Source organism: Pristis pectinata, chromosome 6 (genome assembly GCF_009764475.1).
Source record: "Pristis pectinata isolate sPriPec2 chromosome 6, sPriPec2.1.pri, whole genome shotgun sequence".
Lineage (NCBI taxonomy): Eukaryota > Metazoa > Chordata > Chondrichthyes > Rhinopristiformes > Pristidae > Pristis > Pristis pectinata.
In genome coordinates, this window is record NC_067410.1 from 89,203,770 (window position 1) to 89,227,789 (window position 24,020).

The following is a 24,020-nucleotide window of genomic DNA, read 5'->3' on the forward strand; positions in this document are numbered from 1 at the left end:
TCACAGTGCTTGTATTAAGTCAGCAGTAGAAGATATTTAATAAGATTCTGCTAATAAAAAGAATGAAAACAGGCAATCAAAAGTAACATTGTGATGAAAAGGCAATTCATTGGGAGGTAAAATAAGGAAATTAAGGAGAAATGATTTGTTCATTGATTTGGGGTGGGAGGCTGTGTGGTGTCAGTCAGCGATCTGTATTGGGTCTCAGAATTCCACTAAATATATTAATAATTTGAATGAAAGAATAGGGTTCTTAATTTTTGATGTACCACTAAGCTAGTAGGGACAAGTTGTATGATTGAGAGAAGTAAGTTATAATGTACAAAAGAACATAAATTGAGTAAGAGAGCAAAACTATGATAGGCAGAATTCAAAGGGGGGGAGGGAGTGTGAGTCTTCCATCTCGGGTCTCTGAAAGGAAAGTCAAAATATTTGCTCAATGTGAAGAAACCCAAAGTTGAAAGGAGCACATGAATTCATGTGTCCATGTGGACAATTCACTAAATGCTGGTGTACAAAATAGAACTAAAAAGACCAATGGAATGCTGGCCTGCAAGCATTAAAATGCAAACAGAGGGACTGATGCTTCAGTTAAACAGAGCATTGATCAGTTCTCTCTTGGGCACTGTGCATCAGGAAAACCATATCGGTCCTAAAGGAGGTACAGGATATATTCATCCATGTGATGCCGTAGCCTGAGGGCTAAATTCTGAGAATATGCAGCATAAACCTGGCTTGTGTTACCTTTTAGATCAGAAGGTGTTTATAATAATAAGGAATATAATAGAAAGGGAAACCATTTCCTGAAATGGAGGTGCACAGAACTAGACTATTTGGTGAAATCTGAGAACACTCTTGCACTTCAATAAGGGTGGGAGATCTGGAACAATTTTGCTGTGGATGGTGAAACACTGAAACACTGAATTTGATAGGTTTTTGTTCAGTCTAACAAAGATATGGGACAGAATGGCCTCATGGAATTGAGGTACAAATCAGCATGATTTAAATTAATGAAAGAATTGGCTTAATGGGATGTCAGTGACCCCCACACTCCCTATCTCGAATCAAATGTCAGTGAAATACTTGATCTATGATATCATCAGTTTGCATTCAGTTCTTCCAACATCTCTCTTGCCAGACTTTCATATTCCACAAATTTCAGGTTATTCCAACACTCAGCTTCTCTTGGCAATAACACCATTTTCCTATCGCAATCATCCTCATTGGCATCCTGCCTCCTTTGGCCTGAAATTAAAACTTTTCAAGCGTGGCTTCACCCTAAGCCATCTCTTGATTCTACACCCAAATCTGAGCTATGGTGTAAACTGGGCAAAGTAAGTAGAACATAAACCAGGCATTATAGATTTAGTGTATTGAGGGCTTTGAGTTTGTAGCAGTAATGTGTGAGTAATAGCATTTCTTGAGGTTTGTCTCTCTGAGGCTACAATGAAAACGAGGGATTAAGGGAACCAAGCCAATATGATATTGTTGTTAACTAAGGTTATTGCATTAGATAAAATGATCATTCTGAAATGCATTCCCTTTAATCTGAGTATTTGCTGCTTTCTTCTGTGTGTAGACTCAGTCGCCCTATTAGGGTAAGCTTTCGGGATCGGGATGGGACAGTCTTATTCGAACATCCAGTTCACAAGACAACCTCACCTCAAAGCAACCTGGTAAAGTGCTGCTCATCTTTCACCCATCACCAGCTGGGTTCTTTGCTTTCTGTTGTCTTCCTTCTGACTTCTGTATTTGGCCTTGTTTGCAGATCTGTGGCATGTGGAGAAATGTACATAAACCTTACATCAAGCTGCTTAAGTCTGATCAGCTCCACGTTGCGCTGATGACACAGCCACGGTCAGATGCTGGCATCCAAGGCAGAATCGTCAAACACAGAGCACTCTTTGCTGGTAAGTTTGTCACCTTAAAAAAAAAAAATCACCTCTAAGCACTTAAGCAAAGTTTGAGGGGTCTGGGGTGCTTTACACGGTCTCAACATTTTCCCTCATTGACTCTCCAATATACCTGAAGATAGCCAATTTACATATTAATAAACAAAGGTATCTTGTTTATAAGATAACTTACACGGTGCAAAGCAATGTTCAACAGCGGCTTTCTCTGCAGAACTAGATAGCTTCTAGAAGCTCCTAAATTGAAATAGGGTAACAAAAACATAGAGAACGGTTGTTCATATGCTATAATTCCTACAGTGGTACCAAACCGATATTTTGTATCTTACAAATATGTTTCATTCCCCAGAAACATTCAGTTCTGTTCTGACTTCAACCGACCTTGATCGCTCAGGACTGGGTGGTATTGCCATGCTGACGCTCAGTGACGTTGAAAATAATCTACACTTTATCATCATGTTCGAAGGTTTGCTGAAGAAGAGTGAAGAAGGTAAAACCATTTAATACATTGTTGTTTTTTTATTGGATTCAGACATCAGCTCAAAAAGACTTTGTAATCCTCTATCATGACATAATCCTGCATTAGAGCTTCCTTATATGGTATATACATGACACTATAGGAGATTTTGAAGAAGGTAATGTTCTACCTTTTATGATTTTCACAACCTTGTTTTGATTTTGACAGTTATATTACAGTTACTAACTTTTCATGTTGTGGCTTTGGCCATTTGATAAAGCATATTGCAAACATCCTGCTTATCTCCACATAACCTTGAGGTACGTGGCTCACTCACAATTCTGTTGTTCTATTGCAGATCACAGCCTAGTCCCAGTGCGGGTGCAGTTGTTGTACAGAAACCGACCACTGAGAGAAGTCAGAGACAATGTCACCTCCCATGTGAGACTTTGTTTTCCCAAATTTTACACTGCCACAGGTTCTAAACACTAAACATACAAGGCTTGGCTCAAGGATGGGGTAATACAGGAATTAGAAATACTCTGCCCAAGCCTTAAAATACTTGAGAATCTTTCCATTGTATCAGAATTCAAATGGGAACATCTTAACACATCACCAGTTCAATGTTAATTACTGTTCTCAAAGTTGTAATTATTACCCAAATTCTGTAACTCAAAACTTAACCTGAGTTTGAATGTGGTCTGGATCGCCACTGCACTTTAATCACAAATATTAATTTTTTAGAATGAAATTTTACTTGACAACACTGCTAAGATTTTTCTATTCATTCATGAAATATGGATGTCACTGGCAAGGCCAACATTTATTGCCCTTCCAAGTTGCCTGAATTGAGTGGCTACTGAGACTAGCTCAGAGATCAATTAAGAGTCAACTGCACAGTTGCAGGTCTGGTGGGAGCTATTGCAGATTTCTTTCCATAAAGGGCATTAGTGAACCGAATGAGTTTTTACAATGATCCAGTAGTTTCACTCTCACCACTTCTGACACTGGCTTTAGATTTCATATTTATTTAATTACTTTAAATTCCCCAAATGCCTTCATGGGATTTGAACTCTCATCTCCAGATCATTAGTCCAGAGCTGTGGAATCTAATTAATTCATCTAACTACTATGCCATCATGCTCTGTACTTTATTAACACTTAGTTGATTTCATTGATTAGTAAAGTCCAAAGAACTATGATGCTATTCCTTTATATTAAGTTGGTAAAAGTACTTCTACCTTTTGCCCAGGACTCCAATTTTGCTGAAGTGATGACTGACCTAAGTAACAAGGAGATGTTCCTGCTTTCACGTGGCCAACTGGAAATTTCTCTGGAAACTGAAGGCAGAAATCCAGATCGTATTTCGGGAATCATCACAGCCAAGAAAACATGTGATAGTAAGTGGAAAACCTAAGTAACTGCAAACCTGAAAGGATGGGTGTGAGTTACTGCAAGAGTCCTGAAACTGCAACTCAGGCTGAAGAACTATGGAAACCACGGTGCAGATGTGATAGACACTGTTTTGCTAAAGTTTCTGGAACTTTATAGCAAGCAAAAGAATCCCCTTTATCTTTGTCAGCTATTTAGGTGACAAGTGTAAAAGGGTTTGAAGCTTTGCACTGATGTTAAATGTTGCGATATAATTTGGAGTCAGCATGCGTGCACAGATCTGAAAAGATGAGCAAGAAAAGACCATCAGGCCATCAAACTCATTTAGTCCAGTAGATTGCGTAACCTTGTGCACCGACTACCGTCCCTACTCCTCTCCTGGGCGAGGGAGCAAACAGTAATTTGGCAAAACTCAGGAAAATTCTGCTTCAGCCCCTGAAGGAAGTCAGGTAAATTTCAGGAGATCCTGATTGCCTTTGGCATATTATAATGTAATTTTGCGATGTCCTCTTCTTTCAGGAACTTCTCAAGTTCCTTTTTAAAGAATGGTAATAATTGCACACCCATCATTTTCTGCAGGAATTTGTTCCAAAGGACTGAATAAGGTAATAATTCCTGGCATCTATCCCAACTAGAGTCAGCAAAGCGGGATACATTCACCTCACATAAGAGAGCATAAATTTCAGAGCTGAATTTTCCTGTCAGAAGACCTCCAAAAAATAAAACTTTACACTACTATTTTCTTATAAATACATACTTAAAGAAAATAAGCAAAACTATGTGCTGTCATTGAGTCATAGAGCAATACAGCACAGATACAAGCCCACACCAACCACGGTGCCCACTCAGCTAGTCCCAATATCCTACATTTGGCCCATATCCCTCTAAGCCCCGCCCCTCCATGTACCTATCCAAGTGCTTCTTAAATGATGCTAGTGTATCTGCCTCAACCACTTCCTCTGGCAGCTCGTTCCATCTATTCACCACCATGGAAAAAGTTGCCCCTCGGGTCCCTTTTAAATTTTTCCCCTCTCACCCTAAACCTATGCCCCTAGTTTGGACTCCCCTACTCTGGGGAAGAGACTGTTACTGTCCACCTTATCTGTGGTCTATCATAATTTTAAACACTTCTATAATATCATCCTTCATTCTCCAAGGAATAAAGACCTAGCCTGGCCAATCTCTCCCTATACCTCAGGCCCTCTTGTTGTGGCAACATCCTCATAAATCTTTTCTGCACCCTTTCCAGTTTAACCATGTCTTTCCTATAACAGGGTGACCAAAACTGTATACAGTACTCCAACTGTGGCCTCACCGACAACTTATACAACTGCAACATTATGTCCCAACTCCTGTACTCAGTGTCCTGACTGATGAAGGCCAGCATGCTAAATGCCTTTTTCACCACCCTGTCTACCTGTGACGCCACTTTCAATGAACTTGTATTCCTAGATCCATTACACTCCCTAAGTGCCCTACCATTCATAGTATAAGTCCTACGCTGGTTTAACTTTCTAAAATACATTACCTCACACTTATCTGTATTGAAATCCATTTTCCACTCCTCGGCCTATTTCCTTAACTGATCAAGATCCCTCTGTGATCTACGATAACCTTCTTCACTATCAGCAACACCTCCTAATTTCGTGTCATCTGCAAATTTACTGATCAAGCCTTGTGTATTTGCATCCAAATCATTTATATAAATAATGAATAACAAGAATTCCAACACTGACCCCTGCAGCACACCACTAGTCACCAGCCTTCATTCCGAGAAACAACCTTCAACCATCACCCTCTGCTTCCTATCTGTGAGCCAATTTTAAATCCACTAACTAACTCTCCCTGGATTCCAAGGGACCTAGCCTTCCAGACCAGCCTGCTATGTGGGACCTTGCTGAAGGAAAAGGAAATACAGTTGCCTCTCACTTTGTTTCCAAATTTCATAGTGTTCAATATCGTTCTTAGTTATCTCTTCCCCATTTTGAATGAACACTGAATTTTATGTGCTTGTCGTGCATTTGGGAATAAACATTTTACTAAAGCTTTTTCATTTATTTAATGTGAGATTAACTTACTCTCAGGCCAATTGGTTACTCCTTCCTATATCACCATGTACATAATGATCCACCAATAAGATGTGTTTTTAAAAAAAGGAAAATGTACAAGGGAAAATGTCAGCAAGGGAAAATGCCTAAACTTAAATAAAGCCTTTCACATCTTAACGTATTTTATTTCTCATGAATTACGATATAAACATCATCATAGTAGCTTTGTGAGCAAACAAACTTGTGACAACTAATGCCAACACAAACCTTTGTTGAGTTTGATTCTAGATTTCATTGCAATTCAGAATTATGCACTCTCCATGTGGGAAAGTTTGATGAGAGTTTGGCCAGATTTCTGGATAGACCTCTGCACTTGAACTGAACCCTTTAGAAATGGGGGTCATGACTAGCAGACGAGGAACAATTGGAAAGATCAGTTCTCGCTCACAGAAATGCACCTCTCATTGGTTCATAATTGAGATATATTAATGTTGATATTCTTTCATGATTCACAATATCTCACTGTCTTTCTTAAACAATACTCACGGAAGCACTGATAGGTGTAATCCAATTTTATTGAATATATTTAATGTGGTTTAATGTTTTTTTTCCCCCCTCTTAGCTATTCAGAGTGTACTTTCAGGCGGAAATACTCTCACTCCGATCAAAACTGGTGCTGTTGGTTCAGCAAAGTTTACTTTACATGACAATGGGACCCTTGAATTTCAGGTAAAAAAGTTGCATTTTATTCCAGGTTATTGTGTAACCAAGTGCACAAAAACACTTCTTCCAATAATACAGACACTTCCTTCTATGGACTATTTCCTGCATTGTTTAATATTCTATTTCAGAATTTGCATGCATTTCATTTATGCTTTGATTATAATTGCAAGGGATTTCAAATATTTGATTATAATCAATTGCACACATTATTGGCATACAGCACTGGCAAATGAATATTTTGTTACAGGTACAAGTAGCTGGTACTGCCAGTGAAGTCATAGGACTCACAATTGAAACAAAGCCTCGTCGCAGGAACAGACGCAATATTTTACATGATTTAACTTCTGACTACAGGAATAATTTTGTAAGTACTCGTATCCCTTGATGGAAAAGTAAACTGCACAGTCATTGATAAATAGCTGTCTGTGTTTTAAACTCCCAACTGGTTTGTTTTGTAATTTCAGGCAATTGGAGTTAGCAACAGTCTAAATGCCAGGGACATTCATATGCTATTACAGAATGAGCTCTTCATCAATGTTGCAACAAAGGAGTATGAAGAGGGAGAACTGAGAGGACAAATCAGTTCTTTACTTTATAGTGGCCTCCAAGCAAGATACTACGGTAAAGAAAATACTTATGCCAACAACTGTTCACCTGACAATGGGCAGAACAATGCCCATTTAGCAGTTACCATTGATTCAAAACAATACTTCTATTCAATTAGAAATTATAGAAATTTATATTTTTTGCCCAAATTCAGTGCTTTCACCAGCTCAATTTTATCTTCTGTAATAGAAAAACAACAAAAATACAATAACAAACGTGGATTCTGGAAATACGAAATAACAGCAGGTAATGTTGTAAATACTCAGCAGGTTGGGCAACGTCTATGGAGGAAGAAATAGAGTTTAATGTGCCTGATTGCACTGATCCCAGCCTCTGCCATGCAGCCTTGCATCCAAGCTAAATGTATGTGGCTGTGCAGCTCCTTAGATCCTGCCAGTGTCCATCAGAGTCCATCTGGGAGGCTTGGTACAGATTATTAGCAGCAAAAAAAAAACACAAGCAGCAAAAAAGACACACACAGCAGAGAGTAAGAACAGCCCTTGGACTGCTGTAAAGGGCTTCTACCACTTAGGACAACAGGTGACCGATTCACTGCTTAGAAATGTCACTGAGGATCATTTCAAGAGGGAGAAAAATTAATAATTATTTAAAAGAATAGAACATTGGGGAAATTATTAACTTAAAATATTACTTAATTAAAGCACAAATGTACATTGAAATAAAGAAAACTGTAAGAAAGCTTACCTGAAATTACCTTTTAAAAGGTCAGTGATGCTATTCAACTGAATGTGAGTGCACTTGATGTACCAACTATGGATGCAGAATGCTGCGTGACCAGTATGCCTGCATCTGACCTCCAGCATATTCTCGGTTTCTGAGCTGCAGTGCACAGCACGAAGGCCTGAAATGCACTGTTGCATGCAATCCAGTTAGCTGGTGGTTCTCTATAGCTCTGCTGCTATAGCTTGTTCTGGCCCAATGGTTCTAATTAGTGACTTTCAATCAAAAGCAAAATCTGCAATCAGGTTTTCTAAATGTGAGTCATTTAAAATGCATTTTCTAAATGTGAGTCATTTAAAATGTGCAGAGAGAGGTGTGCCCTCAAATTAGAGAGCTGTAAATCTTTCCTGGATTATGGCATAGATGCTCAAGGTTTATTGGGAAATCACATGGAAGAACAAAGGTGGATTCAGTGGGCAGGTTGCCTTTGACAAATTTATTAGATTTCTTATATGAAGGTTACATAGCTGGTTGAATGAAGGCCCTGTTTGTTACCATTATCAATTTGGATTTTGTAAAGGCATTTTAGACTATACCACCTTTCATGTTGATTCACTCCTGTACCCAGGGGGGTACATGGCAAGATATTGCACTGAACTCAGCGGTTCTTGGAAGGAAGACCACAAAATGGTGATGGTGCACAGGGGGATTGAGGGACATTAACTAGTTGCTAGAGTCCTGTGAATCCTTATCCTTCCTTTTGCTGGCTACAATATTTGTAAGTGTTTGAAGAATGGTGTATTGCTTCGGTTTATTTCATGGAATCTAGTGCTGTGACCAATAATATTAAACAATGAGTAATAATCCAAAAGATCTGGGCAGGGTACCTAAATAGCTTCAGAAAATGTAGAAGGAGTGCAACATAAGTAAGTGTACAACTAGGAGACTGAAAAAAGTGAAAAATTGAACTGCATATTAAGTGGTAATATATTTCAAATAACAGACCAGGAAAGGGAACCTGGGGCTTTATTGAATAGGTCATTAGAGTAACAATAAAATTACCAATATAATTGGCTGGAATTTTTAATACAGACAAGTGTAGCAACACACTTAATATTCATCTCCATTTTCCCAAGCAGTCAGAAAACACAAAACATAATTCATTAAGTTGACAGTTGGAGACTTTTGAAACCAGGGAAGATGATTTTGGAGTTGTATCTGACATTGGTGAGAGTGCATTTGGAGGCATGTGTTCATTTCAAATTCCTGAATCACAGACTATAAAGTTATTAAAAATAGTCTAGGAAGGGAGCTGCAAGACAGCTTTCAGAATTTATAGGATTATATTTTGAGAAAAGATGATCTGTCCTGATATTTTACCTTTCTGAGAGGTTTAGAGCAAGAGCGTGATTTCAGATCTGTATAATTTTCAGTAGTTGATAGAAACTAAATCCAGAAAAGTTTTTCTGCTGAGTAGCACACTTCAAAACATACTTCAAAGCTAAGAGTATCATAGAAAATCAGGAATTTATGCAAAGTATTTTTAAATTGAAAGGTATTGGAAATGTGAAATGGACAACCAGCTGAAAGTGGCGCAACAGCAAAATCCAACAGGTTTAAGGAAGGATTAGATGATGTTTTACTTGGAAATAGGTTTCAAGATCATTGATTTGCAGGAAAGAACCAGATGGCAGCTTCTGACAGATCACCGACAACATGATCCTTTCCTGCTCAAAGCAATAATGGATTACACAATGTGTCAATCAACACCTAAAACAGAATGACAGATTAGCGTGTTGGGCAAAACTTTTAATCAGAATTGATATTATTCTATGTGTCTCTTTCTTGGCCCCAGTTCTGACTGAGGTCATTTCAGGCCAGAAACATTAGCTGCATTTTTCCTTTCAGTTGCTGATTAACCTGTGGTACTTTTGGAGTGTTTTCTGCATTTGTTTTGTTTTGCCTCTTATTTTATGTAATTCTGTTCTTATTGCAAATGCTGTTTTTAACTGTTACAGCGGGTTACATGTGAACAGCAAAATACAGCCTGTTGGGGATTAAGCTCAACATTCAATACTAATGCAAACAACCTCTCCTCCACAGAGCTGCCAATTCCATTAGCTGGACAGTTTGTGGTACCCCCTGTAAAGACTGGCTCAGCAGGGCATGCTTGGGTGTCTTTGGATGAGCATTGCCACCTACACTATGAGATAGTCGTGGCTGGGCTGAGTAAAACTGAAGATATTACCATTAACGCACACCTCCATGGATTTGCTGAGATTGGGGAAATGGATGATAACAGTGGTGAACACAAGCGGCTCCTTAAAGGTTTTTATGGATCGGAGGTAATATTTTGTTTAAATAGCACATCATTTTTTAAAAAAATCAAAATCACTTCAACCATATGGATGGGGAGAATTTGACCAAAGGCAACATTTTCATGACATCAACTTCAGAATGTTATTTATTGACAACATACACATTAAATGTGTAACCAACATGCCAAACTCTTCCCTGGATTCTTGATCTGCTCTGAATTATCTGATCTCAGTTGGGCAGCTGTTAGAATGCTAATACTGACAGAACATTCACAGGCTGTAGAGGGGAATCAGCTGGGATTCCAACTCCGGATTCTAATAGCCTCAAAGTTCTCAGGAGCAGATGTTGAGTGAGAATAGACTGGAATTCACGGTCATCCATGCTAAATTACAACCTGTCAACTTCTCTCTAAGTGGGCTTCTTACAAAATTAAATACTTTAACTCATAAAAACAAATTCAATGCATATGCGCAAGAAAATCTCCACATTCTCCATCTAGGCTCCCACATGAAGAATCCTAACTAACTCTGGTCTGCAGATGTTTGTGGAACCAAACCTCTGGAGGAAGACAACACCTTCAGTAGAGCCTGGAAGAAAATGTGATTTTTGTTTTGAAAAAAGAAGCTGTTCTGCGTCAAAAATAGATTTTGCCCTCCCGATTCCCATCATAAGACAAATCATAATATTTAGGGTGGAAGTGGATTTGGCTGTGATTATTTCCATGCACCATTTAACTCCCCACAAACATGAAATTTATTCCATTTTATATCTCATAATAGAAATCAGAACTCCTGCCTCCAAGTGATTATATTTGAATGAGGTATTGAATAACTAAAGATATTACCTTGGCTTCTGACAGAATAATATTGTATTAAGAAACATATGAATTGCAAAGTTAATTATTGGTATTTTTTAAATCCAATACCAATACTTTCAAGTAAATCATAAATCATTTAAGGAATGTGTGGAAACTTTGATTTTTATATATGGCTTAAAGGACTTACTTTGTGATGGTCTTTTAGGCTCAAGGAATATTAAAGGATATCAGTACAGAACTTCTGCGACATCTTAATAGAGGAACTGCATTTATTCAAGTTAGCACAAAACTTAATCCCAGAGGAGAGATACGAGGACCGGTATGTACCTAGGTGTTAACAGTTGGAAGCAATCTTTCACAATGGCTGCAGAATGATATTAATGAATTGGTTAGAAGGACAGGACAACAACAGCAAATAGGATGTAATTTTGATAAATGTGAGGTGAAGCATTTTGGGAGGACCAACAAGGGCTAGAATATATAATGAATGATGGAACTCTAGGAAATACTGCAGAACAGAGGGACCTTGGCATATATGTCCAAGGATCTCTGAAGGCAGCAGCACAGGTATAAAGGTAGTTGAGAAGACATACAAGATTCTCACCTCTATTGATTGGGGCATAGAATATAAGAGCAAGAAGGTTATGATACATCTATATAAGACATTAGTTAGGCCACAGCTGGAATGCTATGTTCATTTCTGGTTACCATACTATGGGAAGGATACGATTGCACTGGAGAGGGTGCAGAGGAGATTACCAAGATGTTACCTGGATGGAGCATTTCAGCGATGGGAAGAGAATGGAAGGGCTGAGTTTGGTTTTCCTTGGACTGGGGAAGGCTGAGGGGGGACTTGATTTGGGTAAGCAAACTCATGAGGGGCATGAATAGGGTCGATGGTGAGAAACTTTTCCTCTGAGCAGAGGTATCTATAACTGGAGGACACAAGTTTATGGGATAGGAGAGAACTTACAAAAAAAATTTTCACACAGGGGGTGGTTGAAATCTGAATTTCTGCCTGAAGGGGTGGTGGAGCGACATACACTCACATTTAAAAAGTATTTAAATGAGCACTTGAAATCCAATGACAAAGGCCATGGGCTGGAAAATGGGATTAGCATAGCTGGGTACTTGAAGGCCAGCACAGATGTGGTAGGCCACAGCACCTCTTTCATGCTGTATGACTCCATCACATTATGAAACTAAGGGCATCAAACTGGAATGTAAAAGTAACATCTGTTTAAAGAAATATCCACCATGTTTAACAACTGCTGCATACTGCGATTCCAGCATTTTCTTTCAATAAATTGTTGTTTTGTCTAGAGCTAATCCACTTTAATTTTGGTTAGTTGTAAAATGCTACTGGTTTGTTCATGGTGTGCAATAAGATATTACAGAATTGTGTTAGAAATACTCTGTTCCATAACATTCTTATTGCAGTATCTCACTGTTAACTATTCAGTTGGATAAAGCCCACGTTTTTAGTTGAAGGAGCTGAAACTGTCCTCGCATGCTCTAATTTTGTATCTATTATTAAGCGGACACTGAATTCAAGATCACAATTGATTGTATTAAAACGATAATCTTCTTCAGGTGCTGATTCAAAACCAGTGCGAGTCAAAAGGATTTGTCATACCTACAGAACATGAGTACGAAGATGACCTTTTTCAGGAAATTAAACCTGATCCAGAGGAGTTGAAGAAAGATCCAAATTCTTGTTACTTTGAAGGGCAACTGAGAGCCCATGGGTCCCAATGGGCACCAGATTATGACCGGAAGTGCTCCATCTGTAGTTGCCAGGTGACATAATGAAAGCCAGCTTGATTGTCTGAAGGTTTAGTTGGGTTTACTTTGTCAATTCTCTTTTTTAGCATGACCAGTTTTACTCACATTGGGCATATTTCTTTACTGTTTCAGAAAAGGACAGTAATATGTGACCCTATCATATGTCTTCCTCTGAACTGCACAGAAATTGTTCATGTTGAAGATAAATGCTGTCCTGTTTGCCAAGGTATGTTTTTAATCAATGGAAAGCAATGTGCCATAAAATTAACAGCATAATGTCAGAACCAATCATTGTGCCATTGCATAAATGAAGCAACTGGATACATGTAATTTATATATTTAGATAAATATCAATAAATCAACTTATCAAATAGACATGAATGAACTTGATGGAATTTTTTTATTAGTTGCATCAAGAAACATCTGAAACAATCATTTAGTTAATGCCTTGCTCAATTATAATTTGAACAGATAAAATTGAAGCAAAAGATGAAAAGAAAACGGGAATAGACCAGGTTGAAGGTAAGTTTGTAATGTTATTTCATTTGACAAACTACTGCTTTTGATAATCCAATCATACATGAATTGTTATGTAAATGTTTAAGCCTGGAGCTTCTTAATTTTTCTGCACAATTTCATCAGTATGAGCTTACCTAGTGAAAAGATTGTGGAAACTTTAGGTACAAATTTAGTCCAGCATAATTGAAACCTTTACAATCTTTGCAACTAGGTTAGAAACACTATGGCAGAAGCAGCTCCCACCCACAAAAGTGACTCCAACGTGAATTGGTTACCATTGGGAATTGGAACTAATTGGCCTTTAACAAAGCTGCAACAACTAATCTAGATATTTTGAGCACAATGACATTAATAGGGGTGCATTTTGAATGATTTTGAATATTTTAGGAAAGCTTTCTATGAAACTGACATCTATATCCCAATGTAGGAATAATAGCTATAAGCTGTATATTGTGAAAAAAATACCTTCAATAATATAAAAGCAGCATGCTGTCAGGTGATGAATTGACACTATGATTTAATTTTTAATTTTTTGTAATGAACACATCTTCAATGAAACTTCACCATGTTACTACATTTAAAAGGGTGTTTTGTTTTAAAGCAAAAATTAGATTCTTGGCAATATGCAAAATGTGATTGAGGTGAATTTTTCAAATTGGACACAATTTTGGGTACAACTTTTGTTGCAAGCTGAACTGCACTCAAAGTGGAAACTTTATCCCCCAACATTTATCGAGACAATGCTCAGAAATCTGACAGGCAATTTAGAGGAAATTGTATATATGGAGATGAATGCTTGAAACTAGAAAAGGCACAGAACAGTGAAATTAAGCTTTTGGATTGTTTTATAAAAAATGTTGGCACAGACATGATAGATTATTTTCCTTGGGTAATTTCCTTTGTCTCTTTGACATTTGTTTCCGATTTTATTCTGGATGGAAAACACCAGCGAGTTTTTGTTTTAACTTTCTCATGACATAGAAGGAGGCCATTCAGCCATTGCATCTATGCCAGCTCTTCGAGCAATCAGTCCCTTATCTCCACATACTATTATCTATTCTTTCTCACATGGTCACCAACTCCCGCTGATATACCTACATACACCTACCACTAATTTGTATTTCGGTTAATTTACAGTAACCAATTAATCTATCAAGTAGCACATCTTTCTGATGTGGGAGGAAGCTAGAGCACCTGGAGCATAATGATGTGGTCACAGTGAAAACATGCACTAGATGTCGGTGTTGAATCTAGATCGCTGGAGCTGTGAGGCAGCAGCACTACCCTCTGTACCACAGTTCCCTTATGCACATTAAGCACTTATTAAAGTGGCAATACCAATGTATCCTGCAGCAGTTTTTCATGAGGCTGCAGGATAGTGAGGTTCCGACATGAGCAACATTAATCAATGTTGGAATTGTAAATCCAAAGCTTTCTCCACCTAATTGCTAACTAACAGCTCAAGTGTTCCAAAGGCACATGCTTCAAAAGCAAACCTTGCAACATCACTCTGGTGCAAATTTAAGCTGAGTGGCAGATTGGTATTGAGGATGGGCATCCTCCAGTTAAATCCTTCTCTTGCATTCAAGACACACAGTGCCTGTCAAGCACTTGCTTACACAAGTATATTGTTAACAGCAAAATCATTCATGCAGTGCATGTCAGTTAGCATGATGACTGTTTGCCCGATGGCCCATGTGTTTAAGCTCATAGAAATCTACATGATTAGTTTCCCATAGTGTGGTATGCTTGCAGAGTTACCAATCACATACAGTGACTAGTTTTCAGATAAAAAATACTATTGCAAAGCCCATTAAACATTAGAATTCTAGGTCCAGAAATTTCCCCCTTCGTTGTTTACTTTGTTGAAGTAGCTAATAATTACTGATGCACTGTTTTAAGGCACTGTTTTAAGACATTGATAATATGAGATCAAGCATTTTGATTCAATCATTGATCAACATAGCAGTTTGTACCAGGAGAATAGAAGATGCAACTAGCTTCTGTGTATTGGCAATTGCTAGAAATTGGCAGCATTCTCCCCTGTGCTTACTGAGGTAATCTTGGTGTGTTGCAATGATTAGGACCAAATTATCTTGCCATATGTCATGAGTTGTGTCCAACACAATGATCAATTGTAGTACAATCATATTTTTGTATTAGCTAAAATTTTCTAATTTTTAACAATATCATTTCCTGAAAATTTCATTTTCTCCTATATTGAGAGGTTCATTATTGATTTCCAAAAAGAAAACATACTGATGATTACTCAGAAGAAACCATCTTTAGCAAAAAACATTCAAAGAAAAATGAAAAAAAATCTTAAACTAATATGTGACAGAAAGATGCAACATATCCTTGCCCCAAGTGCCATGGATTAGTAAAACGGATGCCTTAAATGTAGTTTCATATCTTTTGAATCCCTAGCAATGTCATTCTGAGAAGCAAGACTCCAAGGGGAAATTAGGGTTGCTTTCATTTATTTTCCCATTTCACCCTTGCTGACGGAGGGCTGAAACAGGGGCTGATATTACAGGGATGATGATACATCCCTGCTGCAATACTATACAGAATTTGTAAAAAAAAGAGAAATTTCAAATGAGTACTGGAACATTTCAGCAACCATTTCTAGGAAGATTTGTCTAAGTTTTCATCATGGTAGTGTAGCAGTTAGCGTAACGCTATTACAGTGCCAGCGACCCGGGTTCAATTCCCGCCGCTGTCTGTAAGGAGTTTGTATGTTCTCTGCTACATTCCAAAGACATACAGGTTAGGAAATTGTGGGCATGCTATGTTGGTGTTGGAAGCGTGGCGACACTTGCGGGCTGCCCCCAGAACACCCTACGTAAAAAATGCATTTTCCTGTGTTTTTCGATGTACATGTGACTAATAAAGATATCTTATCTTAATGGGCTATTAATACCATTTATATCTTGGTATATTTTTGCTGTGACCATGGATAAAACAAATGAAGCCAAAGTCATTCTAATAAACCATCCCTCTTATTATATTCCAGGCTGTTATTTTGATGGGGACAGGAAATGGCATCCTGCTGGGACAACCTGGCATCCATTTGTCCCACCGTTTGGTTATGTGAAGTGTGCAGTGTGCACCTGCAAGGTAGTAATCTCCTTCAGACCATTGCTTTTGTGAATCAGATGAAATTTTTCTGAGTAATTTACTGTCTGCTGCTTGTTATAATGTTTTAAGAAAGAAATAGTAAAAAACAATTACTTTCACTTCAGCACCACCTGTTTAGTGAACATAATGACTTTTAAGTGGCTTCTGCCTTTCTCTTGTAAATTTATGGGAACAATGTGAGAAATACTGTTTGCATGTATAAAGAGGCATTGTTATTAGAACAAAGGATATCAGAAATGAGGTGAATCCTGAAGTGAGTAAGAATGAGCTTTACAATGTTGTTATTGATTAAAGGAAAATTTGATGTTAGTTAAACAGAAGAAAGATAAGAAGCCAGGAGCCAATGGGATACATCTTGGGATCCAGGAAGAGTTGATGGAATTGCAGAGAAATTGATTTGTAGTTACCAGCGCTAAACATGCAATTTTGTTCTAAAATTGACACTCTGTTTCTAAAATTCAGTTCCATTGACTTGAGTGGATCCAAATTAGACAGGAGGACTACAGTATTCACATGGTTGAATTTCTCTCAGGTGTGATGTTTGGAGTGGTGGAAAATGGGCATTAACAATTTTCAAAAAGATGGACAGAGCAATTCTAGGCAGTTCCATACCTTTTAATTAAACCTGAGGTAGGGAAAAATTTGGAGTCTTCAAAGGGAAAAAAATTATCTTCATTGCTAGCATTAAGTGTCTGGGTATATCAGGCACTGCTTTACTCAACTCCGTGTTTCATTCTATTGGAATCATTAGAACCAAATGTACAAAAGTGAGTACAACCAGCTGCATTTATACTCTCATACACTTAAAAGAAACAACTAAAGTTGAATTTCTTCTTCCGAATCTAGATAGAGAGGGAGATTTATGAATTGCATGAAGGTTCCCAATAAGTTGTCATATATCAATAATGATATTGGGTATATAAAAATTAATATTAAATACTTCTTTTGCTTCAAAGGGGGCAACTGGGGAGGTTCATTGTGAGAAGGTTCAATGCCCACTTCTGCCTTGTAGCCAGCCCATTAGAAGGAATGCATCAAACTGTTGCAAGGAATGCCCAGGTTAGTAGTTTGTACTACTTAATCTTTTACTGCAGTGCATTTAAGAAAAAGAAAAAATCTTGTACTTATAGTGCACTTTTATCACCTCAGGGTTTCCCAAAGCTCCTCACTTTTGAAGAGTAATCTTTGTTGTATTGTAGGAGATATTTAAAGGACCTAAATTAAAAGGTCTCAATTAATTAGTTGTAATTGTTTTGCAATTACTAAATGGGCAATTGCTCAAATATTAGTGTCAGGCAACATCAGCAACATATCAAAATGTACCCCAGAGTACCCAAAGCACATTACCAATCAGAAATAGACTTTGAATAGTTGTGGATAGATACCCTGAACTTGCTTCTGAAATTTGCTTTTTTACCACAGTTACAGAGATTACCCCTTTTGACCACACAGACATGATGCAGGCTGATGGGCCCAGGCCCTGCAAATTTGGGCGTCATATATACATGAACAATAATAAATGGCATCCTGAAGTTCCTCCGTTTGGGGAAATGAAATGCATTACTTGCTGGTGTGATGTAGGTATTCTATTTAACGTTAAGAATCAGACCACATCAAAATGCTGATATTGCTTGAAATGTTGAGTTATTATTTAAAGAGTTACCAAGATGCTGCTATCAAAGGTATAATTTGTTCAGCCAAAGTCAGAAAATGAACTCTAACTCAAAGATATTCAATGAGATTTATGAGTAATTACTAAATGGTTGCTTAATATTGTAAGTTACTGTTGGATTTTATTGTTTTGCTCGCATTAGAAAATATAAATTTATTAAAACACAAGAGCACGGTGTTGGACTGGATTGGCAGAATATTGTTTCAGTCTTCACCTTTTTGAGTCACCAGGAGGCTTAAACCAGACAGTTGAATCCCTAAACTGAAAGAGAGTGGTCATCAGAAACTGAACCAATCCTGTTATTCTCTCCGGCTGATTCAGAGCAGTGTTGGTGGAAGCTATGGTGAAGGAGTTTTAGCAGTCCTCTTGGTTTTAGCAGGCTTCACCTTCAGTTAGTAGAGGAAAAGAAAACAAATTGAAAAAGCAAAACAGATTAATTATTAAATGTATGACTTAATCGAATAGTCAAATTATAATACTTTGTACCTCAGATTTGAGATAGATTTAAGATAGTAATTATATGAATGGTCAATAAACTGGTTGGCACAGTGATACAGCTATGAGAGCCACTGCCTCTCAAAACCAGAGACCTGGATTCAATTCTGACCTCAGGTGCTGTCTGTGTGGAGTTTGCAGATTCTCCCTGTGACTGCAGGGTTTATTCTGGGTGCTCATTTTCCTCCCATATGCTCTGCACAGTGTGGACTCAGTGGAGCAAAGGGCCTGTTTCTGTGCTGTATGTCTCTATGACTATGAAATACATTTGAAGTGAAGTCACTGTCCTAATATTGGGAAGTTCAGGAAGCCAATTTAAGCACTGTAAAATCCTTCAAACAACAATGAGATAAGGACTAGATAACCTGTTTTACTGATGATGATTGAAGGATAAACGTTGACCAGGACTTCTCTGAGTAGAGCTATATCATCTTTTACATCCTCTCTGAGCAGAAGGGACCTCGCATTATCATCTTAATTTGATGCTGACAGCTCAGTATTCCATTGTTACTGCTCTGAAGTGTCAAAGGATTATATGTTTAAATCTCTGGAGTGGATTTAAGCTCATAACTTCCTGAATCAGAGGCAAGAGTGCTACCATTGAGCCAAGACTAAGCCCAAATAAGTGAGCAACAAAAATGGGAATTCTGCATGTAGTTGTGAGCCAGAAATGCTGTGACAAAAATCCACTAATTGTGTTTGAAATTTCAGGAAGGAGCCACAAAGTGTCAACGAGAGAAGTGTCCAGTTCTAACCTGTGAGAAAATTGTAAAGCGACAGCATAAGTGCTGTCCAGAGTGTGAAGGTAAAACTTTAAAAATTATTTGCATTGTTCGAGTAAGGGAAAGCTGTGTCTGACCAATTTGATGGTATTTTGAGGGGAGGTTAACAAGGAGGCCCAATGATGGTAGTGCATTTGACACAACTACATGGTGTTCAGCAAGGCGTTTGACAAAGTCCTGTGTGGCAGGCATGGTAGAGTAGCAATTAGCATAACGCTATTACAGCGCCAGCGACCTGGGTTCAATTCCAGCCACTATCTGTAAGGAGTTTATATGTTCTCCCCATGTCTGTGTGGGTTTCCTCCGAGTGCTCCGGTTTCCTCCCACATTCTAAAGATGTACAGGTTAGGAAGTCGTGGGCATGCTATGTTGGCGCCAGAGGCATGGCGACACTTGTGGGCTGCCCCCAGGACACTCTACGCAAAAGATGCATTTCACTGTGTGTTTCGATGTACATGTGACTAATAAAGATATCTTATTTAAAAAAAAGTAAAAGTTGACAGGATTCAAAGGAGTATGGCAAACTAAATCTAAAACTGACTTTGTGGCAAGAAGTACACAGTAATGCTTGATGGTTGTGACTGGAAACTTTAACCAGTGAGGTTCTACTGGGTCTAAAAACCTGATTTCTGCAAGGATCTGTTTCCTTTAGCAGAGGGTCAAGATCAGGGGACATGGAGTTAAAGTAACAGGTAGAAGGATTAGAGGAGAGATGAGGGAAAACATTCACACAGAAGGCTGCAGGGGTCAGAACTCACAGCCTGAAAAGGTGGTAATGGCAGAAATCATAAAATTTAAGCAGGACTTTGATACGTATTTGAAGAACCCTGACCTGCAGGGCTGTGGACCTAGTGCTGGAAAGTGGATTTTGACTTGGTGGCTTTTATTTTAACCAGTATGGACATTATGAGCCAAATGGCTCCCCTCTGTGTCCTAAATTTTCTGTGATTCTATAAGGTAGCTTGGCTAAAATGTTGTTGACAAATTTTATCTATTTAAAGACAATTGCATTCTGTTAAACATTCCTGAAGCTGGACATTGAGAGTGGAGAATACCCAATGATTCAGAAAGGTGCTGTACTGATGACAGGAATCATACAAAGCTATGTGATTGCTGTATGTGGTGATGTTCACCCTGGAGAACCTTGCAAAGCATGCAAATTGCTAATGGCCTGCTATCCTGCTACATCACCCAATTCATAGGGAACATGATGTTGGAGTTTTTCAGTATGGATAGAGCCTTGATGACTTTTCTGAAGCAAAGGTGGACTGCAAACTATGAAATGCAACTGATAGCACCTCCTGCAGGCTGGAGGATGCATGGCAGCCATTTAGCAGTGCTGTCCTTGGCTGATTTGCCCCATCTCCTTTGTAAAGTGAAGATATTTGAAATGTTATTCCTGTGTAGTTTATGTAGGAAATGCTTCTGAAATTCTGTTGTGGTCATTACCTTCTACCCAGAGCCTATGTTTCTGCCACTCCTCCAACTTGTACCTGCTTCTCCTTTTCCTTGCTGCATCCCCCAGATCCTCTACCCCAAAGCTACCCACATCAGGCCACCCACGACTGCACATGGGAGACAAATACAGTGCAGTAAAATTTCTCCCTTATCATGAAGACTTAAATTACAAACTAAAATACGAATCAAATAACCCTAGGAGTTAACAAGCAGTCTAAAACAACAAACTGGTGACTAACCTGTTTGTAGTGAATTAACTTTTAAAATTGAATTTACTGACGCGTCTTTTTTGAGTTATTGAGCAAGCTTATTATGTGCTAAATCTGGGCAGAGCAATAAAATAAAAGGAACACATGGTGAACCTAAGGCTCTTACTTAAATATTTTAATCATTGTTCAACGAAGTTTTGGCATGTGCTTGAGATACCTGGGGAGCAGCGCTGTGTTAAAAATGTACCACAGAGTACCCATTGTACATGGTGTATCATAAATGAATGGCTCAAATGAATTTCTACATTAGTACACTTTTAAAAATATGTACAGTTTGTAATGTTACTAATTGCTGAATTTACTATAATTTCCCTCTTAAAATGGAAGGAAGAAAGGAAAAGGAAGAAATTGAACTAAAGTTAGTTGTAGTGTAGAGGTTAGCCTCAGAACATCTGCAGAAATATATTTCTCAGTTTGATAATATGTGCAATACATGGCTTTTGTTTAGCAAACTCTCCCAGACTGACAAGGTCATATACACATTTCAAATGGCTGCATCACTTCAGTGAACAGCTTATATTGCATTGTCATCAAAATAATTCAGGAGTGAATTTTCTTGGGGAGATGTGGGACAAGAAAGCAACCCTCTCAAAAATGCAAACAATGAACTCTGCTTCTTGTATGCTTAGTGTTTTCTGTCCAGGCACCTTATCACTGTCTCCAACAATGTTGTTTCAATCTACTAACTGTCTTTCACATCTTTAGCAGAGACTTCATATTATGATGAAGATGGAGAGAAATTAAAAAGCCAACAGAAGGACAAGAACAGCTAATTGACTGAATTTGTGTTAATGCATTCCACATGTGCAGTGAACAGAGTAAGAATGTGCAGTGTGCTGGGATGCCTACTTCAGTTCATCAAGTTGAGATTTTGAGAACTTCATTTGAAAGACAGATGAAAATTCAACTATTTAAGTACACTCAGTTGATTCAGTACTCGGTGTGTTAATGAAAGAGAAACAAAGCTGCGAATACCATCGGCCACTGTGACTTGTTCTTCATGCTGAATTCTGAAGTAGGTACCTGAGGTATGCAGGACTGGTGTGGAAAAACGATCATCAAATCCTGAAAGGCTCCTACCAGTTGCATGAAACCAGGTTGGAAGATCTTTCAGAAGTTGGATGGATAAGCTAATAATGAAATATTCATTGCCAGTGGGACTCAGATAATTATTACCAATGCTTGCTACAATTCAGAGGACTTTGATATGAGGAGCAGATTTATTTCATATTATTAGATAACTTTGTCTTAAAATTGACAAGATGTTGTGCTTCTCGTCCATATGTTAACTGCTCCTTGAAGTGCAAATCCACAATCATGTGATTATAGCAGAGAAAATCACATGAGTGTGTGAGTTCCATCCAGTGAGGGACTTCCTGAGAAGGAAGCCCAGAATGCAGCTGAATGAATGAAGATGATATCTTTCGTTTTCTTTTAGCAATTTGTTGTTAAGTTTCTTTTGGAAATTCCAAATGAGAGAAACTGCTTGGTTCATGTGCCCTGATCTCCATTACAATTGACCTTTTTTATCCTTGCTGTGAATGGGATTCTGCTTCTGTGATTATCATTTGCATATGTGAGATCCCAGGTGGTGGGTGGTGGGTGGTGGGGGGTGGGGGGGGGTTGTGGGGAGGGGAATGAAAGTGTCAGATAATTGAAGTGTTAAGTATGAGGTGATTTACATGCATGCCCTCAGCTAGCACCAGCTGCATTCTTCCTAAATTCCTCATAGGGTCCTAATTTGTAAACCTCTGGAAGGATGCTTTTGTTGAGAGATTTAATTTACAATGAAATAAATTGAGGTAGGTGAAAGTAAAGAAGGATGGAGAACTGTGGCTGAGGACCTCCAGCCAACATTTGCTGTAAATTACGAACACATGAATAGCGGAGCAACCTCACTGTACTATGTGTAGCTGTGCTAATGTAAATAAGAACTTGGTCTCTGCTACAGGTGATGTTGTGAAATGTAGATAATATAAGTTCCTGGGTTATCTTTTTTCCCCATCAATATTTTGCTATTTAATAGAAATATACAATGATACACTTGTTAGTAAAATAGTAAACAAACCACATCAAAGTGCTGGAACATGCTTGAATAGTTACATTCTGCTTGCTGAGTTTACTTTAAATAAATAAAAATCAGATTTACCTGTAACTTTTGAGACAGAGGTGATCAGTAAGAAGGTGAAGAAAGAGTGTTAAGTTGAACACCAAAGAGCACACTGATGGCTCCTGCTCTTTCTCCTCCCAACAACATCCTTACATCTCACCCCACCCCTCCACACAAGACCCTCGATAGTCTCCCGGTGATTTGGTGCATAAATCCACGCAGTAGAAGAATGTAGCAATGTAGAAGACCCAGGACAGGCAGGTCGGTGTTGGAGTCGGAAGGAGAGTTAACTGTGTACTGTGGGGAGGCCAAACTCAAACTGGGAGAACAACATCTCATATTCTGCATGGGTAGCTTACAACCCAATGGGATGAACAGTGAATTTTCCAGTTTCAGGTTACCCACACCCTTGGTGCTCTCCTCCCACACACACTCACCAGTCCACCCAGTTTTCTTCTCCCTATGTTTATCCCTCCTATCCCCTCTCCCACTTGGTTTTATCTGCCTATCATCCCCTCCCCATCTGGTTCCACCTGTCAACTACCAAACTCCAAGCCACCCTCCCCTTTGTCCTTCCATATGTAGGCAATCTTTCCTCTTCCTCTCAGTCCTGATGCAGGGTCTTGACCCAAAACATCAACTTTCATCCTTTGCCTCCACAGATGCTGCTTTACCCACTGAGTTCTTCCAGTATTCTCTTTTATGAACATAACAAAAGCTGAGAAAGGGAACATTTTCAGTTTTGGAACTCAGGGAACAGAAGACCATTTGAAAAGTAATTATTTTCTTGGCATTTGCTATAAAGTGTAATCATAATTGTTAGAATTTTCCATAAT

General features: G+C 38.4%; 1 protein-coding gene across 1 annotated transcript in view; it reads left to right on the plus strand.

Moving 5' to 3' along the window:
* chrd (chordin) overlaps positions 1–23,717 on the plus strand; it is a 95,897-nt gene extending 72,180 nt beyond the window's left edge. Inside the window, exons 9-26 of the mRNA XM_052017222.1 lie at positions 1,580–1,676; positions 1,769–1,910; positions 2,260–2,400; positions 2,726–2,808; positions 3,620–3,767; positions 6,430–6,536; positions 6,778–6,894; positions 6,995–7,151; positions 9,921–10,162; positions 11,159–11,272; positions 12,547–12,753; positions 12,871–12,964; positions 13,210–13,260; positions 16,274–16,377; positions 17,355–17,457; positions 17,821–17,975; positions 19,277–19,370; positions 21,780–23,717. Of these exons, the coding sequence (XP_051873182.1) occupies positions 1,580–1,676; positions 1,769–1,910; positions 2,260–2,400; positions 2,726–2,808; positions 3,620–3,767; positions 6,430–6,536; positions 6,778–6,894; positions 6,995–7,151; positions 9,921–10,162; positions 11,159–11,272; positions 12,547–12,753; positions 12,871–12,964; positions 13,210–13,260; positions 16,274–16,377; positions 17,355–17,457; positions 17,821–17,975; positions 19,277–19,370; positions 21,780–21,847 (2,224 nt within the window). The 3' untranslated portion in view covers positions 21,848–23,717. The remainder of the gene's footprint in view (positions 1–1,579; positions 1,677–1,768; positions 1,911–2,259; positions 2,401–2,725; positions 2,809–3,619; positions 3,768–6,429; positions 6,537–6,777; positions 6,895–6,994; positions 7,152–9,920; positions 10,163–11,158; positions 11,273–12,546; positions 12,754–12,870; positions 12,965–13,209; positions 13,261–16,273; positions 16,378–17,354; positions 17,458–17,820; positions 17,976–19,276; positions 19,371–21,779) is intronic.
* Positions 23,718–24,020: the final 303 nt, after the last annotated feature.